We start from the raw sequence: 15,492 nt of genomic DNA on the forward strand, positions 1-15,492 counted from the left end.
ACGAAGAGCAGCGCAGGTGGAGGACAGCTTCCGAAGAGATGCAACGACGTCAGGAGGAATTTGGGACACGCGCGCAGTCGGAACGAGTCGTGAAGAGGGCGAGCGCAGTCGCCGTGGCCGTGGGGACAATTCGAACAGCGGCAAAGGGGAATCTCAAAGGGCGTCCTCTATGGTGCTGCCTCTCCTCCGCCGGTTCGGTAGAGAGAACGTGGAAAAAGTGCGTGTGAAAGAGAGGATGAAGACGATAAATTTTGGTGGACGATATGGATTGCTGGCTGGCAACTTTGGCGGGCGGAAAGAAAGCAGTTTGGGATGTGGCTGCGCTAGGCTCAAACGGGTTGCCGAGCAGAGCCCTTCGCGTCTGGATATGGATGGATTATGCTTAGGTAGGCCAAACGGCGCTGTGTGGGAGCCCTGTAGCAGCTTGGAGGAGCCTGTAAGAAGCCCCCTGCAGCAACGGGCAATCGCGCTGTGGTAACATAGTCAGCGCCTCAACTGGATCTTACTTGCCCAGCCAGCCACTAAACCAGTGCGGGCACCTGCAGGCACATCCCTAGCCGCTGTCACACTCCAGTCCAATTCTGGTGTTCCAATGACTGTTCCAGATGCCATCATATGGATCAGATTGCCCTCTGCAGTAATAAGCTCGAGCTCTCTTACTAAGTCTAGGTTGACCGAATGTTACCACACCCCACGAGGATGCTATCTGGCATAATACCCCAGAATATTCCCGGGATAGCTATGTCTCTTTTGCAGAAGAGCCCCCCGACCGACTGCGTTTCTGGTTTATTTATTTTATACGATTGATTCCATTTTAGGGTGAACAGAAAATGGTAAGAGAACAAAATAAGCAGCACGAGCAAAAGATGGCCACATCGGGTCTTCCGTGTAGGTATTCACTGCATCCTTCCCCTGTGCTGTCTGTCATCCTATCACTTCGTGGGGTCTATGCGGGATTCACTCCCAGCATCATTTCTTACTCCAGTGTAATACGACTCCGTATCCAGACACAACACGACTAAGTCGCTGACTGATTCATATTCCCCTGTCTCTCAACAGTTTTTTTATGGATCAAGTGGATGTTTTTGGTCTCTGACAACGTGCCCCCCCGGAGTTTCCGTCCGTCCGCACCCAATCGCCCCCAAGCACCTGCAGGCTTGTCTAAGACTTTTCTGCACCTGACAGCAACTCTCTTGGGAGCAATAGGCTTGAGTCTTGGATGTTGACAACTTTATATTAAGTTGAGACCTTTGTCTTTCACTGGGCTGGTCTAGAACCCCTTAAAATTGAGTCTGGTGATGACGCCACATCGCAACTATCCCTCACTCCCGTATCTAGATATTCATGAAAGGGGGAATCATATAGTAAGAATGATGAAATGATAATACAAATACTTTCATAGATGACACTGATCTACGGTTTCGACATGACAAAACAAGGGGAGTCTCGCTAATATGCCATTGCGCGCTCTTCTTCCGAGTCCAGGTCAACAACCTCTCGAACCTGAGTATTTACAACGCCCTTCCGATTTGTGATAAAATCCGCAATCGAGTTTGGCCTCTTCGCCGCTGCTTCCTCGGCGCTGTAGAGCTGCCGATAGAACGTAATGACGCGCGGATGGGCCATGACCTTATTCTTGTCAAAGCCCAAGACTCGCAGCCCCTCCTGGCTGGTGGCACGGCTGAGTGCGACATAAGCTTGTCCTTTTTCAAACACCCGTCCCAGATTGACCGTTACTCTCTCCAGAGTCTGGCCTTGGGCCTTGTGGATGGATAGCGCCCACGCAAGAATCAAGGGAAGTTGGACTCTCTTGGCTTGAACCTCTCCGTTGGGAAGCTCCACCTTCCACTCCTCGGGCTGGCAAAGGATTACTCGCGCCACTCCATCTGTGGAAATGAAGCGCACAACAGGGTACTTCATGCCTGACCCGTCTGGGTCAGGTTCGCGGCTAAAGGCCTTCAGCTTCCTGCGTGCCTTTGCCATGGCGTCGTCCATAAACGGATCGTAGTCGTCCATGTTGGTCATGTCAAATGTCCTCTCGTCAGAGAAGGCGATGACTCTGCCAAGCGACCCATTCACCAGGGACCCATCCAAGTTCTTGATAAGCATGACTTGGGAATCCATCTTGAGCTCGATGGATTTCGGTGCCATCATGTTTGCCAGTAGCTTGTCTCGGATGTTGACATCTCCTGTGTCTATTGCATCATATCGAGTTGGTGCTCCAGGCAAGTCTCTCAACCTTCTCTCGTTGGACCCATCCACCTGTGCTCGCGTAGGGAAGAGCTCGGCCGACTCCACGCCATCGTTGAACTCGAGTGGCCTTGCAAGCTTCTTGAAAGTGTCTACTGTGTCTTGGGTGATTTGACCCAGTCGCATCTCGTTCAGCATGGCAGCGAATTTGGGGTCGCGCTGACGGAAAACCTGTGTAAGGCCAATCGTGTGGTCTATTGATGTGCTCCAAGTAGCAGCATCAAAGGCAAATTTGGCTTCACGCTTCTTGTCCCCATCAGGAACCGGCGGGAGCTGAAAGAAATCACCTGTGATGATGAGTTGAATGCCGCCCCAAGGTCGGCCGTTGTTGCGAACGGTTCTTCCGATCTGTGACAGTTTGTCAAACAAATCTCCATCCACCATGGATATCTCGTCAATGATGAGACATTTGGTGCGAAGCCATCGGTTTTTGGCTTTAGGGTTCCTTCTAACTTTGCGGACAAGAGTAGCTGCGTCTTCCTTTCCAAGGCCAATACCTATCCCCAAAAGATTAGTTACGTTTGTGTCTCTGAGTAAACATCAACCGACGGGCGTTAGGCCTGTGGCAGTGTCAATGTATGGCCTACCCGAGAAACTGTGAAGCGTAATCCCCCCAATGTTACACGCCGCAAGACCAGTCGAGGCTGTCACAGCCACCCGCTCGCGATCTCGAGCATACTTGGTTCTGAGCTGGTTGATGATGGCCCTCATTAAGACGGATTTTCCAGTTCCTGCTGGGCCTGTGAAAAACACACTTTTCCCCTGGTTCACTACAAGGTCGAGCACATGCTCCTGTTCCTTACTCAGATGGATGGCATCGCCTTTGGCCCCATCGTGGGATTTACCAAATTGGGGCGGTTGTTCGTCTAGCCCTTGAGATTCTGACCGGGTTGCCTGTTGAATCTTGAACTGTTTCTTTTGCTCGTTAATGGCACTGACGGGAGCGTCCCACATGCGTGGTGGCTTTGTAGGCGGGGCAATCGCAGCAACCGGAGCATCCTGGCTTTGGCTGTCGCTGGATTCTGAGCGGAAGCTTGCCGGCAACACTCGCTTTTTCTTTGGTGCGGGCAATCCCGTCATCTCACTCTCTCCAGATGAATCACGCTTCAAAGAAGCAGCTGTCTTTTGAGGTTGAGGTGGGAAGTAATGTGATGTGGGAGAAGAGGACCAGTCTAGTGGTTGAGTCGCTGGCGGGAATGCAGCAGAAGACGGAGGGAGGATATCTTCTTCTATCGGCTTTGGCTTTGGGTCGGGGAGAATGGGAACCCCAGAGGGGGGCTTGAAATCAAGATCGAGGTCTGCATCGTCGCTGAAATCATCTTCTTCAAAATAAACTTCTTGAATCTTTGCTTTTGTCTTTGTGTCGGGCCCAGTAAGGTCAACGACATCGACGTCCTTGAACGAATCCGAATTGGTGTAGAGAGTCGCCAGCGATCCCGTAGCGGTGCTGCTTGAGGTTGTCATGGACCGTTGCTGTTGAATGAGGCCCGATGATCGGTCCTGCAGAGGTTTCGAAAACGGGGCTGTCCTCGCCGACGAAGCAGAGGCAGAAACGCTGTTAGCATTGGCCACGGGCTTCTTGAGCTGATCCCGAATGTCGGTCACGGGAGCCGCAGGGCTGCTGGACGGGAACAGCTGCTTGGCTAGGGCATTGCGACCGGGGGGTTCATTGGCCTTGAAGGTCTTGTGAGCCTTTGCAAACATCGGGTCGAAAGACGGGCGAGTCGAGTGGACATGGGCAATGTGCGCTGCCCTTTGAAGGCTCCGCGAGGTCGGCGAGGGTCGGACAGCGAGGTTGAAGATGAAGGTCATATACAGGCGCCGGGGGGGAGGCAAGGCCTGGAAGAATAGCAGTATCAAACCAATACCACCATCAATCAGTTACTGCCTGGTACTTGTCAGATCGAGATGCTGCTAGTGCATATTGATGAAGGCGCGTCTAGGGCCTGTCCTGTGCAATCAATCAACGCGCTGGGCGGATCGCGTATCCATGCAAGCCTTCGTTTATTTTGTTTGTACACGACATGCTTAGTCATCCGCGATTGACCACTTTACACGCTGCACGCTCTTAAGCATCTGTTGCTACATATGTACACTTACCATTGACGATAAGCCTTCTAAGGAAATAGAGCAATAAGGGGAATGAATGGTCAAAATGGTATTTTGTCAACGGGCCATCGAGGAACATATTCTGTGTAACATACGGTTGAGGGGTTAGACGGTACCTGGCTAATAGCGATATGTGTGTGTGTGTGCTAGTCCATACAAGCTCTGACGATAAGCGTGCAGTTGCATCATGCCCATACCTAACCTACAGCGTCGAACTTTGGGGCAACAAGTCAAGAGAGTGGCTATCCAGAATTCCAACATGAACAGTAATTTTGGGAAATTGATAGATAACTGCTTGTATGTATTTAAAAGCCATGTAGATTTACTTGATTACTAGAAGAGGATGGTGTTGATAGAGACGTCAGTTTCTATATATAGGGAGCAACAATGGGTAGGCACATGTAAGTAGCCTAAGTACTTGGAGAGAAGAAACAAAATGATATCTTAGGATGACAGATCCAAGTTACTATAATACAAGACATTGCAAGGCAATAATTCACATTTTATTGATTTCAAGAGCTGAAAAGCTTATTATATCTTTAATTCAGTCATACTGCCAGTTTGGCTGTCAAACAAAAGCTACGCATTAAGCTGTTCAGTGTGAAAAACGAATCAGAACAAATGTTACACATCAAATTAGGTACAAGAAAATCATTCTTCACCTCTCATATCCTGCATAAGTTGATACCCTCCTTTGGCTCTCCCCATACCGCAGCGGACCGCTGCTCCCCAGATCCCACGCATCTTGATCTGTACGCTTCCTGTCTGCCATATATCTTTGAGCATCTTGCCTTCTCCACGGACCGCGACTCGATCCAGGTACCATAATTTCATCATCAGAATCATCACGGTATCGTCTTGCTGGCTCCGGGCGACTTCGGGGTTCATCTGCTAATGATGTCCGGCTGAATCTCTCCCCCAATCGATCCATGTCTTGATTGCTCAGAGAGTATCGTGCTGCGTGATGAGGAAGCGACCTCTGACTTTCTGGATGATCATGTACAATTCGCGGCTGGCGTGATGAGTTCATGTTCCCCGTAGGCATGGATCTTGCCATCGCAGGTGCATCCATGACCCCTTCGCGGTACGCTCTCTGTTCAACGCGCCTCGGAATCTCTGCATCTGGCACTGCCTTGACAGGATCAGGCGCTGGAGGAGGAATGCCAACGAACCTGTCGGCTGGTCTTTGACGGCGGGCCACTTCCAGCGCAACGGATTCGCCTCCATTCTGATGCTGGCGGTACCTGCTTCGGCCTCTTTGCCCTTCATGTTGAGGAGGGCTGTGGCCAACAGACGAGCTTGGTGTCAGGATGTTATCGTCAGAGTCTTCGCTGGAGAGAGAGTCGAAGGAGGTGACGGAGCTTCTGGAGTTGTGCGACTCTGCTGTAGCCTGGCGCTCCATTCTCGGTGCGTTTGATTGGATCCTGCGGTTCTGGGCTTCGATTGCCTGAGAGAGATTGCTTCGTGAAGAGATTGATGGAGGGGGAATCCGGGCCGGCAGTGATGCCAATGCTGGCTGAGATGGAGGAGGCGGTGGAGGAGCTGATCCATTGAGACGAGTGGTCATAATGTTTGAGGGCTGGTTCAATGGGAAACGACATCGAACCTGAGGATCAAACACAGGCTGGTGAGTCTGAAAGTGTGGTAGAGAACGGGCAGTGTTATTCTGAACAGGCTGTGGGCGAGGTGGCTGACCCGGGATCACCATGGGCAGACGCTCATTGAGCGGCAGACTTCTGCTTCCATGTTCTTGTCTCTGGGCCCTCAACATCTTCAAACAGTTTTCATTGCGCCCCGGCTCCCTCTTGAAGTATGCCGTCACCGATACTCGCTCTCTCTTAGGCTTTGATCTTGACGGTGACCTTTTGGACTTATGCTTCTCTTTGCTCTTCTTCTTATCCTTGCTTCTTCTGTCATGCTTCCTATCATGGCCTCTGGTTTCGACTCTCTTATACTTCCAATCCAGCTGAGCGAGCGAGTAGACGAAGCGAGGGTCCGATTCCATATTAACCAGCTTATTCCACGCATGCTCCAGCTGCCGCTGGATTGCCGATGAAAGCTCATTCTTCTTGTCCGTCACAGAGCCGGTTTCCTTATTCAGCTCGCGGACTTTGTGTCTCGCCTCTTCCTGAGAGATGTCTCTTCGTACCGTGTGTGTTGCCTTGTCCCAAGTTGGACGCATGGGGTTGCCTTCATCATCGAGGTCGTATGGATTGGCCAATCTCTCCATACGGACGACTATGAAAGAGGAGAGGCATTTGCGGGCTTCTGATTCGGTGATGTTCTCGTCGCGGATATCGATTATGTCGATATTTCGCCGCGGCTGAGACTCAGACATTGGCTGATGTGCGGCGCGCGCATTGTGTGTTGCGATGGGAGGTATATGTGAGCTATAGGATAATGAAGGACGAGGCTGCATCATGGACTGTCTTGGAGGAGACATTTGTGCAAGGCCTCGATCTCCTATTTGGGAGGATTGCTGTGGCTCCGGACGGCGAGGCTGTCCAGCTCTGCGATTGCTGCTGAGCTGAACAACACCCTCCGGCAAGCCTGAAATCATATTGAGACGGGGTTTTAAAAGATGACTTGACTAGTAGAACTTGAATGATGGTTTGATGATGATAATGATGGAAGAGAGTTGAAGCCAGGCAAGGCAGATGGACATTGAAGACACACCCCGATTTATATATGCGGAGCTATCTCTACGTCTACCTGCGTCTACGTCTACATCTCAATGCTAGAAGTGGCAGAATCAGCTAATAAAAAAGTGAGGCGGAACACAACATGCGAATCTGCGAGATGGGTTGACCGAGCATGAATACAGACGTGTGGTGTGTAGCAACTCTGCGGACAGGATAGTGAGGCGAAAGCTGCCAGCTGCCAGCTGTTCTTGTCGTGAATTGGTGTGCATACTTGTATGCATACATGTACAATACAGGAATGTTACATTCGGTACTCAGATAGTACCTGTTGGTTGGTTTCGGTGAGCTGGATGGATTTTGGTTCGGAATCCTCCGTGCGGGGGATGTTGTGCATAACAAGTCTAAGTATTGCAGCTGTCATAGTGCAGCTGTGTCCTAACCTCATCTGGGCCCTTGAAAGTAATCGTATCAGCCTCACCAAGATGAAACACGGAGGTTCTCCTCATGGAGACCGCGTTTTTCTTTTCTCTTGGTCGATACTAGATCACGTAAGTAATTCTGGTGTAAGTGTTGCAGCACCCTTTTGTCCGAGGGGAAACATGTGAAAGTAGCACTTCCGCCTCACATTCTGCGAGATATCATCATCGAAACATCTGAATATGCAGGGATCCCTGCATCAACAGTGTACAGTAGTAATTACGCCTTACCTTTCCTCCCCCTCCACTAGTTCGACACACCGCATTAGATATGGACCACCTTTGATCTGTTCAGCTCCAACGAGGCAACTAGCCGCCTCACCGTTCGATCGAAAACGGGATGCCGATTGTTTGCGCCGTAAATGCCGTGGGTCGAGAATGTCCTGCACGCATGTGAAGCCTCACTTTTTCGACACGCCGCGTAGTTCCTGAAACACCAACCCTACGTGTAAGAGGGCGAACGCGTCCCTGTTTCTAAATGGGTTTCCCATTCAATCCCAGATGTCCAATCTCACCGTTTGCAGCACAGTGAGACTAGGTACCTATATCCAATAACAAGAATTGGTAGCACATCTGTGCTCTGTGTAGCTTCAAAGTCTTAGCCGGAACATAAGATTTTTCCCGCCGTGTTACACTGAGGAGAAACTCGGTACTCTGTACAACCATCTACATGGACTTGACAGCCCCGAAACCAGGCATCCTCGTGCCACGCTGGCCGTCGGAATCGCCAGTGGGAGCTGATTAGAACAAGGACGCGACGATCGGGTTCGAATGGAGGCTCGAGTGTAGTGACTCAGTGGGTTGATCCCGCAAGCCTCTTTGACGTGGCAGTTTGTGGATGGGTGATGCACTGGCAAACAAAACGTAACAAGGCGCTTTGCTTTTGGGTTGCCTCTTTTCACTCGACTTTGTCGGCCTATTCGTTCCATCTGCTATAATCAACTCCAAATGGCACGGTCTGACAAATAGTATAGAGCAACTGAGGAGATCACCTTGCCCAAACTTCACCGCTAGATGGTCAACTTGCACACTCTCAGATGCTGCACTATGAGTCTCATCGACGTTGCGGTGTGAGGGATTCTCCCATGACACTGAAAATCACCAATCAGTCGTAGAAAGATGCAATCCTTCTCAAACGCTTGTCTTCCCGATAGCAGACCGATTTGTAATAGAGCATCCAATCTCTCTACTTCAGTGTACAACGTAAATCGGGCAAAAGGAGCAAGTAAAATAGGGACAATAAACGTAGCAGGGACCAAAGCGCGCGGTCATCATGGGATCGTGGAATTCATGTAGCTACATGCTTTCTGCCTGCTAAATCCAAGTTGTTCGGGTGACTCTCTAACACGCCTCATGTACCGTTTGGCCCGCCACGCCTTCTATCAGTGCCAAAGCAAACGAATATAAGCAAATGTGTGTATCAAACATCCAACTACAGCCCCTTATGCCAAATATGTGTAAGAGTTTTCCTCTCTCTCAAGATAATCCTTCTCGATCAGGCTATTGCAGAAGTTAGCTTATCTGGTCGTCACTCTCGGAGAATTTTAATATGCTTACCTCTCGATTTCCTTCTTGATGGCGGCCGGCTCAACACTGCCTCTCTTCTTGGTCAAGTTGATGACTTCAGCCACCAGTTCCGCGTGACCCATAGTCTTACGGCTCTTCATGATGCGCACAATGGCAGCCTGGGTTTCAAACCGCCTATCTTGCGCAATCTTTTCGTGTGTAGCCTTGTTTTCTTCCTTGGTCTCCTTCAACTGGATCTGGTTGATCTTGACACGATATTTGGGGTCTGTAAAAGCCTTGTTAAAAGTGAATGTGTCCGTCGGATTCACATCGCGCCCCTTAGGATGCTTTGTCAACACACGCGCCTTTCCACAGGCCAATGATTGAAGCGTTCGGTTCAAATCACCGCCTTGGAGGCCCGTGGCGGCTGAGATCTGCTCATATGCCAAGAACCCATCTCCAGTGACGTCGTTGAAGAGCAGGAGTACGGCGGCCTGGAACGCCGAGACGAGGAGCTCCTTTGTTCCTTTGGGAAAGGTTGCCTTGATGGCACAGTGCGCCAGAGAGTGCTTCCATGTCAAGACTCGGCCAGTGTGCTTGCTCTTGTAGTGTCTATCAAACTGGTCGATGCGTTTGGCAACCTCCTCGGGCACATTGAGCCTTACATCGGGATACGTTGGCCAGGCGGCAGCAGACAGGATCATAACCTGCAGGTCCACCTTGCCAACGCGGTCGGGGCTGCCCTGGCACCACTCCTTGTAGGCCTCCATCTCATCCCTAGCGAGCTCCTGATCTTTAAACATTTGCTCTAGATTATGTGTAAAGTTTGAGCCGCACTCGCCTCTCAGCTTGGTGAGCATGTTGCGTTCGGCATCTTGACTAGCGCTACGGCCCATGAGAAGGCGGCGAGCCAAGTCTTTCTTGTAAAAGGCCTCAAAGGCATCCTTGCCTTCTATGAATCGGAACAGCTCGAGAGCCTGGTCCAACTGCCTGTCCAGCTCAGCATCTTCGTCAGCGCTACTAGCATGACCTGCCTTCTCTGCTGCAGCTCGATCTTTGACATCGGAAAGAAGTTCCTTCGGGAGGGCTCTGATACCACCACGAAGCAGCATGTCAATGTGCTTTGCAGTCATCTCGCCTATCTTGGACGTGCCCGATGGCCAGCAGTCGGCAATCTTCCGGTCATTCATAAAATTGCCAAACGCCTCTCGCATTCCCCAAAGGAAATCTTCATCTTTGTTAAATGCATCACGCACTGTTAAGTCCAATGCTCGCCGCAGGTCCAAGAGGCGAAGTACCATTTCATCCCCTCGTTCCTTGTCAGCCACAATCGAAGCCCCTGTTTCCCGGATGTAATCGCTCCAAGGTGTCTTCAACTTCTTTTGTATGCCCGACAACCTAAGAAGGTCATACAATCCCTTGAGGGACTTCACATCTCGATCGGTCAATAGGTTGGACAAGCTACCCCCATGAAGCAACTTGTCGGAATATTGGTCGATAAGAATGTTGTGCGCTAGCGTCATCGATTGTCTCTGTGTTGTGCTGTCCAGGTTGTATGTCATGCAGCGCCGATCTTCGAGCTCCAAGAGGCGGTCGCATTTCTCGATGTACTCTTTCAAACTGAGAGGACTGCACGTCTCTCCAAACTCTTTGAAATACGCCTCAGAGTGCTGTAGATAGACGGGCTCGAACTGCTTTGTATATACTCCCAGCACATACAGCATCATGAGAGAATCCTTGAGCAGCTCGGGCTCCTTCCGGCTGTCATTTCGGCGATCGAAATTGATCAGCTCGCAAATTGCCAAGATGATTTCCGCTCCAATGGCCGGGCTTGCTTGAGCAGCCTGCGACGAGAAGGCCATTCTACAGAAGCGCGTAATAGCCAGGTCGTTTATTGATGTGAAGGATTTGAGGAGCAGGTATGTACGGTCAAGGTAGCTAAAAGTCGACCTGATGAGGATCTAAACGTCGAGTGAGCTCTATGCCACAACATACGGATCGAATGAGAAGGGTGAAACCATACCGTCTGTGAGTTCCATGTCTTCCATTCTGCCAGCGTCCTCCTCAAGACCTCAAGGCTGGAGACCTTAGCCGCGCTTTGTATCTTGGGTAAGACGATGGTCTTGAGGTGCTTGTCAACCTTATCCTTGAGCGTCCGATACACCTTCTCAGCGTTGCCACTGCGGCACATGTCCTCGACACCGCGGTAGAGACGCTCCAGCGGGATGGCCGGACTCTTGTTGCTAAATATTGCGTCGAGTGCTTCCTCGAGCTCTCTCTCCGTCCGTGCATAGTACTCTTGGATCCGCGCTTCATGGTTGACGGGGCTGCGCAGGTTCTTGATAACCAGCTTCCGCGCTCCGCTATGCGGTTGAAAGGCCGACTGGCGCTTTGTCAGGTCGATGACTTCGGGCATCTTGCCCCTCGCTTTGGCACTGGCCATGGTCGAGCTGTCGGAGAACCTGGGCCTCTTTGCTGCTGACGGTGAAGTCGACGACGATGAGGAAAGGCGTGGGCGGCGGCGAGAGGGAGAGGTCGGTTCAACAGTCGCTGGTTGCATGAACGTCGATTGGCACGGGCAACTCGGCGCAACCCAAGATTGTTGACAGATGGAGATAGCGATCCGGGACCGGGATTGTGGCACGCACGGCAGACTCGATGATCGGGAGACGAGACGAGACGGGCTAGTCGGAGGTTTGTCGCTGTTTGCTAGCAGATGCCGTAATCTTTAGCACTGGGGGAGATCGAGTAATCGGGTGGGACTTTGGACTGGCGGTTTTGGGTCGAACTTTGGGAGCTTGGATTATTATGTCATGATGGATGGAGATGGAGGGAGGAATTTAGGCGGGACCCCGCGATAACGAAATAAATTCTCGCCTCCAGCTGCCCAATTGAGGTCCACGGGTTGGATTTACAGGGGGTGTTTGGCGACTTGTTTTTGGCCTAGCGACGCGCTATAGAGCATTTAACGCGCTACAGAACCCTTCAAAGCCGATCCTAGCGCTCCTCCAGTCAACTACTGACGCGCATCATCTGACATTGATATCAACGACCACTTCATTCATCACGAGAAAACTCATTTAGCAACATCTTTACATAATATCTCACAATGTGCCATGATGTTTAAATATAAATCCTGCCGCTTTCTTGGATTTCCTCTCTTTATAGCAAACTTAGATAACCATGATAACATCTGACAAGAAGGTGTCGAGGTAGATAGACGTAAGAAACAGTCCTACTCCTTGCCAATCTCCAAGCAATCATCAAGGTATCTTTTAAGTGCCTCATGCGTAACAGACGTCAAGATACTCGCATCTACACCAGCTCGTTCAAGAGCACGCACCGTATTATCAACACTGAAGCGTGCCATTCCTTCATACAGCTCCCATCGGGTCTTGTAGCCACGCACCTCTTCCTCTAACATTGGGAGCAATGGAAACATCCTCAAAGGCGTGTTGGTTTGAGCAGTCTTGAGCTGCTTTATCCAAGGGGCATATGGAAGACTTTTCAGCTCGATCCCACATAGCTCTCCAGTCAACTCGAAAAGCTCGTTCATGTCGATCGATTTCCCAACGTCTGGCGTGATGTGGTAGGCATGATGGCCTTGATGATTTCTGCAACATGATCCACAGCCATTATCTCCGTTCGTTGATTGAGCAGTAGAGGATAGGAGCCAAGTTTTGTGCAATCTGAGAGAAGTCGACCCATGAAGTCGTCTGGATTTCCCATCCCATTGGTGCTGCTACATAGTGTAAAGCCGAGACGATAAATCGCTGCCGGAAACCCTCGACGCATCAAGCAAGATACCATCTCGTCTGCCACCCATTGGCTCTGCCCGTAGCCATTCTCATATTGTAGAGCTGGCTCAAGGTATCGCTCCAGTGACTCGTCTTCTTTAAGCATGCCATCTTCCTTCATCAACCCAGTCGTACCAAAAGCAGAAATGCTGGAAATGTAATGGAACAGCTTCAAATGCCCATCACTAGCGAATTTGAGTAAGTGATATGTTCCTATAACATTGGCCTCGACGTGGCTCAAATACGGCTGCGTGTAATCGACATGTGCTCCAAGATGATAGACGACATCCGTCTGATCGACCAAGCGATTGTAGGCACTCGTCTCGAGGCCTAGCATTGGCTGGCTAAAGTCACCGGCTACCGCTTCAATCCGGGACTTGATCGACTCGGTGATGGAATGGCCGTACCGCTTGAAGTTATCCGACAGCCTTTTCAAAGCTTGATCGCCCGTGGTAGCTCGCACGAGGCAGCGAATTTTGCCGATTTCAGGCACTTTCAATAACTCTTGTAGCAGAAAGGGCGCTATAAACCCGGTTGCTCCAGTAAAAAGCACATTGCGTATGTCTTTTCGTTGTGGAGCTTTGCTAGACAGGAATTCGATCTTGCCGCTGAACAGCTTGACATCTTCCTGCATCATGGCTGTCACTGATTTCCCATAGCCCGACTTTTGGCCTTTTTGGGCCTGCTCAATAACCAAAACCTGGTCCTTGAACAGTGGGTTCTCGTAGACTTGATCAGTCCGAAGAGCAACATTAAAAGTCTTGTGGATATGCCCTAGCAATGCCGTGACACCAAGAGAAGTCCCACCAAGGAGAAAGAAGTTACTCTCTATATTTATGGCCTCTGTAGGAACTGCGATGAGAATCTGAGCCCAGAGTTGCTTCAGTCCCTTTTCCGTCTCGTTGAGTCCTCCAAAATCCGGCGTGTTGGCGGCCAAGATACAGGCGTGACGCCTTTGGAGCCTCTGTCCCAACAGTTCTGACATCTCTCCGTGGGCAATTTTACCATTGCTGTTCAATGGTAGCTGTTCGAATTCAATGAGTTCCGGAATCATATACTTGGGCAGTCTCCTCTTTGCCTCAACAAGAAGCTCATCGAAATTTCTTTTTTGTCCGTTCCCATATACAACGCAGGCAATAAGATGGTTAGCATTTGAGATGGAACTCGTGTGCTTCAAAGCTACGACATTTTGAACCAGCTTTGTTCGCATAAGCTCCATCTCAACAACCTCTAATTGTACGCGGTGGCCGTTGAGCTTGACCTCCCGATTCTTGCGACCCGCCCAACACATATAATCGTCGTATATGTCAATCTTGTCACCTGTACGGTACAGACTAATGTGTATTTTTGAATTGTAAGGATGGACCATGGAAATGAAGGATTCCGATGTTTTCTCATCGTCGAAGAGATAGCCAGGGGATAAACCAGGTCCACCAAGCCAAAGCTCCCCAGACCCCGGACTGGTGACGAGTTTTCCATCTTCGTCGAGGACATAAGCTTCTGTTTGATATGCGGGCTTTCCGAGAGGCATGCGACCCAGATCAACATCTTCTTGTGTTATAAGATGAAAAAATGAAAAGATAGAACACTCAGCTGGACCATATCCATTGACGAGTTGCTTCGGCGCACCCTCCTGGAAGACGATCTTGCATGCCCCGATACTGGGCAACTCCCCAGTCACTATGAGCGTGTGTATTTTGGAAAAGGCATTTGGACTGAAGCTTGCAATGTTACTAAAGAGGCTCGACGTAGTCACCAGAGTTGTAACATCTCTTCTCGCCAAAGTCTCCGCAAATTTGCCGGGGCTCAGGAGCTCCCGCCGGTCTACCACAACAATGGTGGCACCAAGTACCAAAGCAACCCATATATCGACGAGCGAAGCATCAAAGCCAATGCTGTTAATATGACCAAATCTTTGCCCACTGACTGTTGACTGTCTCCAGATTTCATCAAGAGCCAACCTTACGATGCCACGACCAAGAACTTGAATTCCCTTCGGCATGCCAGTAGTTCCCGATGAGAATATAACATGAGATCGAAAGTCATAGGGGGTGTCTTTTGGTAAACGGACTTGGCCTGGACGAGTTGTCGTGAAAGAGTTGGAATTGTGATGCTTTGAAATATCCACATTGATCGTCGAGCCACCAAATTGAAAGCGATTTTGGTTAATGTCATCAACAATCAGGTATCTAGCCTTGGCGAACGTGAGATGCGCATGAATATCTGTGTCGGAAAGCGTTTCTTCTAATGGAAGGCAAGTCCCCCCTGCATAGACAATGGCGAGTTGGGAAACAATATGATGGACGCCATGTCCAGTAAGAATGCCCACAATATCTTGATAGGCAATTCCAGCTTCCACTAATTCATGGCCCAGCGACTGTGCCATGAGATGGAGATCTTTGTACGTAATGGTGCTTTCATCGAAGATGACGGCTATATCGTTTGGTTTGCTGCGGGACATGGCGGCGACAATCGGGCCAATGCCCATTTCTTCCATGTTTAAGGATAACATCGTCACGAAAAAAGGACTCTGGCAAGACAACGAAGGCTTCAAAGAATTGAGAAGTTCAGATGATGTGACTAAGGTATTGCTACTGGAGTAGTGTTTGGATTTCTGACAACATGGGATATCATTCTGTTTAACTATCTACGCAAATCCCCCCATATGCTCGACTCACAGTTTTCTGCTCAGGTTAGCGAAGCCTCGTGAAC

General features: G+C 50.1%; 5 protein-coding genes across 5 annotated transcripts; all 5 read right to left on the minus strand.

The window, feature by feature from the left end:
• Positions 1–1,449: 1,449 nt before the first annotated feature.
• M431DRAFT_95721 (hypothetical protein) lies at positions 1,450–2,388 on the minus strand (the record flags this gene model as incomplete). Its single annotated transcript, XM_024924732.1, has 1 exon — positions 1,450–2,388. One exon carries the CDS (start codon positions 2,386–2,388, stop codon positions 1,450–1,452), a length of 939 nt encoding a protein of 312 aa, XP_024769852.1.
• Positions 2,389–2,709: 321 nt separating this feature from the next.
• On the minus strand, positions 2,710–4,309 carry M431DRAFT_125009 (hypothetical protein). Its single transcript, XM_024912230.1, has one exon. The coding sequence runs from the start codon at positions 4,060–4,062 to the stop codon at positions 2,791–2,793; it is 1,272 nt and encodes a 423-aa protein (XP_024769853.1). The 5' UTR covers positions 4,063–4,309; the 3' UTR covers positions 2,710–2,790.
• A 605-nt stretch (positions 4,310–4,914) lies between these two features.
• On the minus strand, positions 4,915–6,971 carry M431DRAFT_512391 (hypothetical protein). Its single transcript, XM_024919828.1, has one exon. It carries the CDS (start codon positions 6,917–6,919, stop codon positions 5,018–5,020), a length of 1,902 nt encoding a protein of 633 aa, XP_024769854.1. The 5' UTR covers positions 6,920–6,971; the 3' UTR covers positions 4,915–5,017.
• A 1,948-nt stretch (positions 6,972–8,919) lies between these two features.
• On the minus strand, positions 8,920–11,426 carry M431DRAFT_96015 (hypothetical protein; the record flags this gene model as incomplete). The annotated part of the gene is made up of 3 exons (XM_024924776.1): positions 8,920–8,977; positions 9,035–10,944; positions 11,007–11,426. The coding sequence occupies 3 exons, from the start codon at positions 11,424–11,426 to the stop codon at positions 8,920–8,922; spliced, it is 2,388 nt and encodes a 795-aa protein (XP_024769855.1).
• Positions 11,427–12,535: 1,109 nt separating this feature from the next.
• On the minus strand, positions 12,536–15,277 carry M431DRAFT_486143 (hypothetical protein; the record flags this gene model as incomplete). The annotated part of the gene is made up of 1 exon (XM_024916362.1): positions 12,536–15,277. The coding sequence occupies one exon, from the start codon at positions 15,275–15,277 to the stop codon at positions 12,536–12,538; it is 2,742 nt and encodes a 913-aa protein (XP_024769856.1).
• Positions 15,278–15,492: the final 215 nt, after the last annotated feature.

The sequence above is a fragment of the Trichoderma harzianum genome (assembly GCF_003025095.1).
Source record: "Trichoderma harzianum CBS 226.95 unplaced genomic scaffold M431scaffold_15, whole genome shotgun sequence".
Taxonomy (NCBI): domain Eukaryota; kingdom Fungi; phylum Ascomycota; class Sordariomycetes; order Hypocreales; family Hypocreaceae; genus Trichoderma; species Trichoderma harzianum.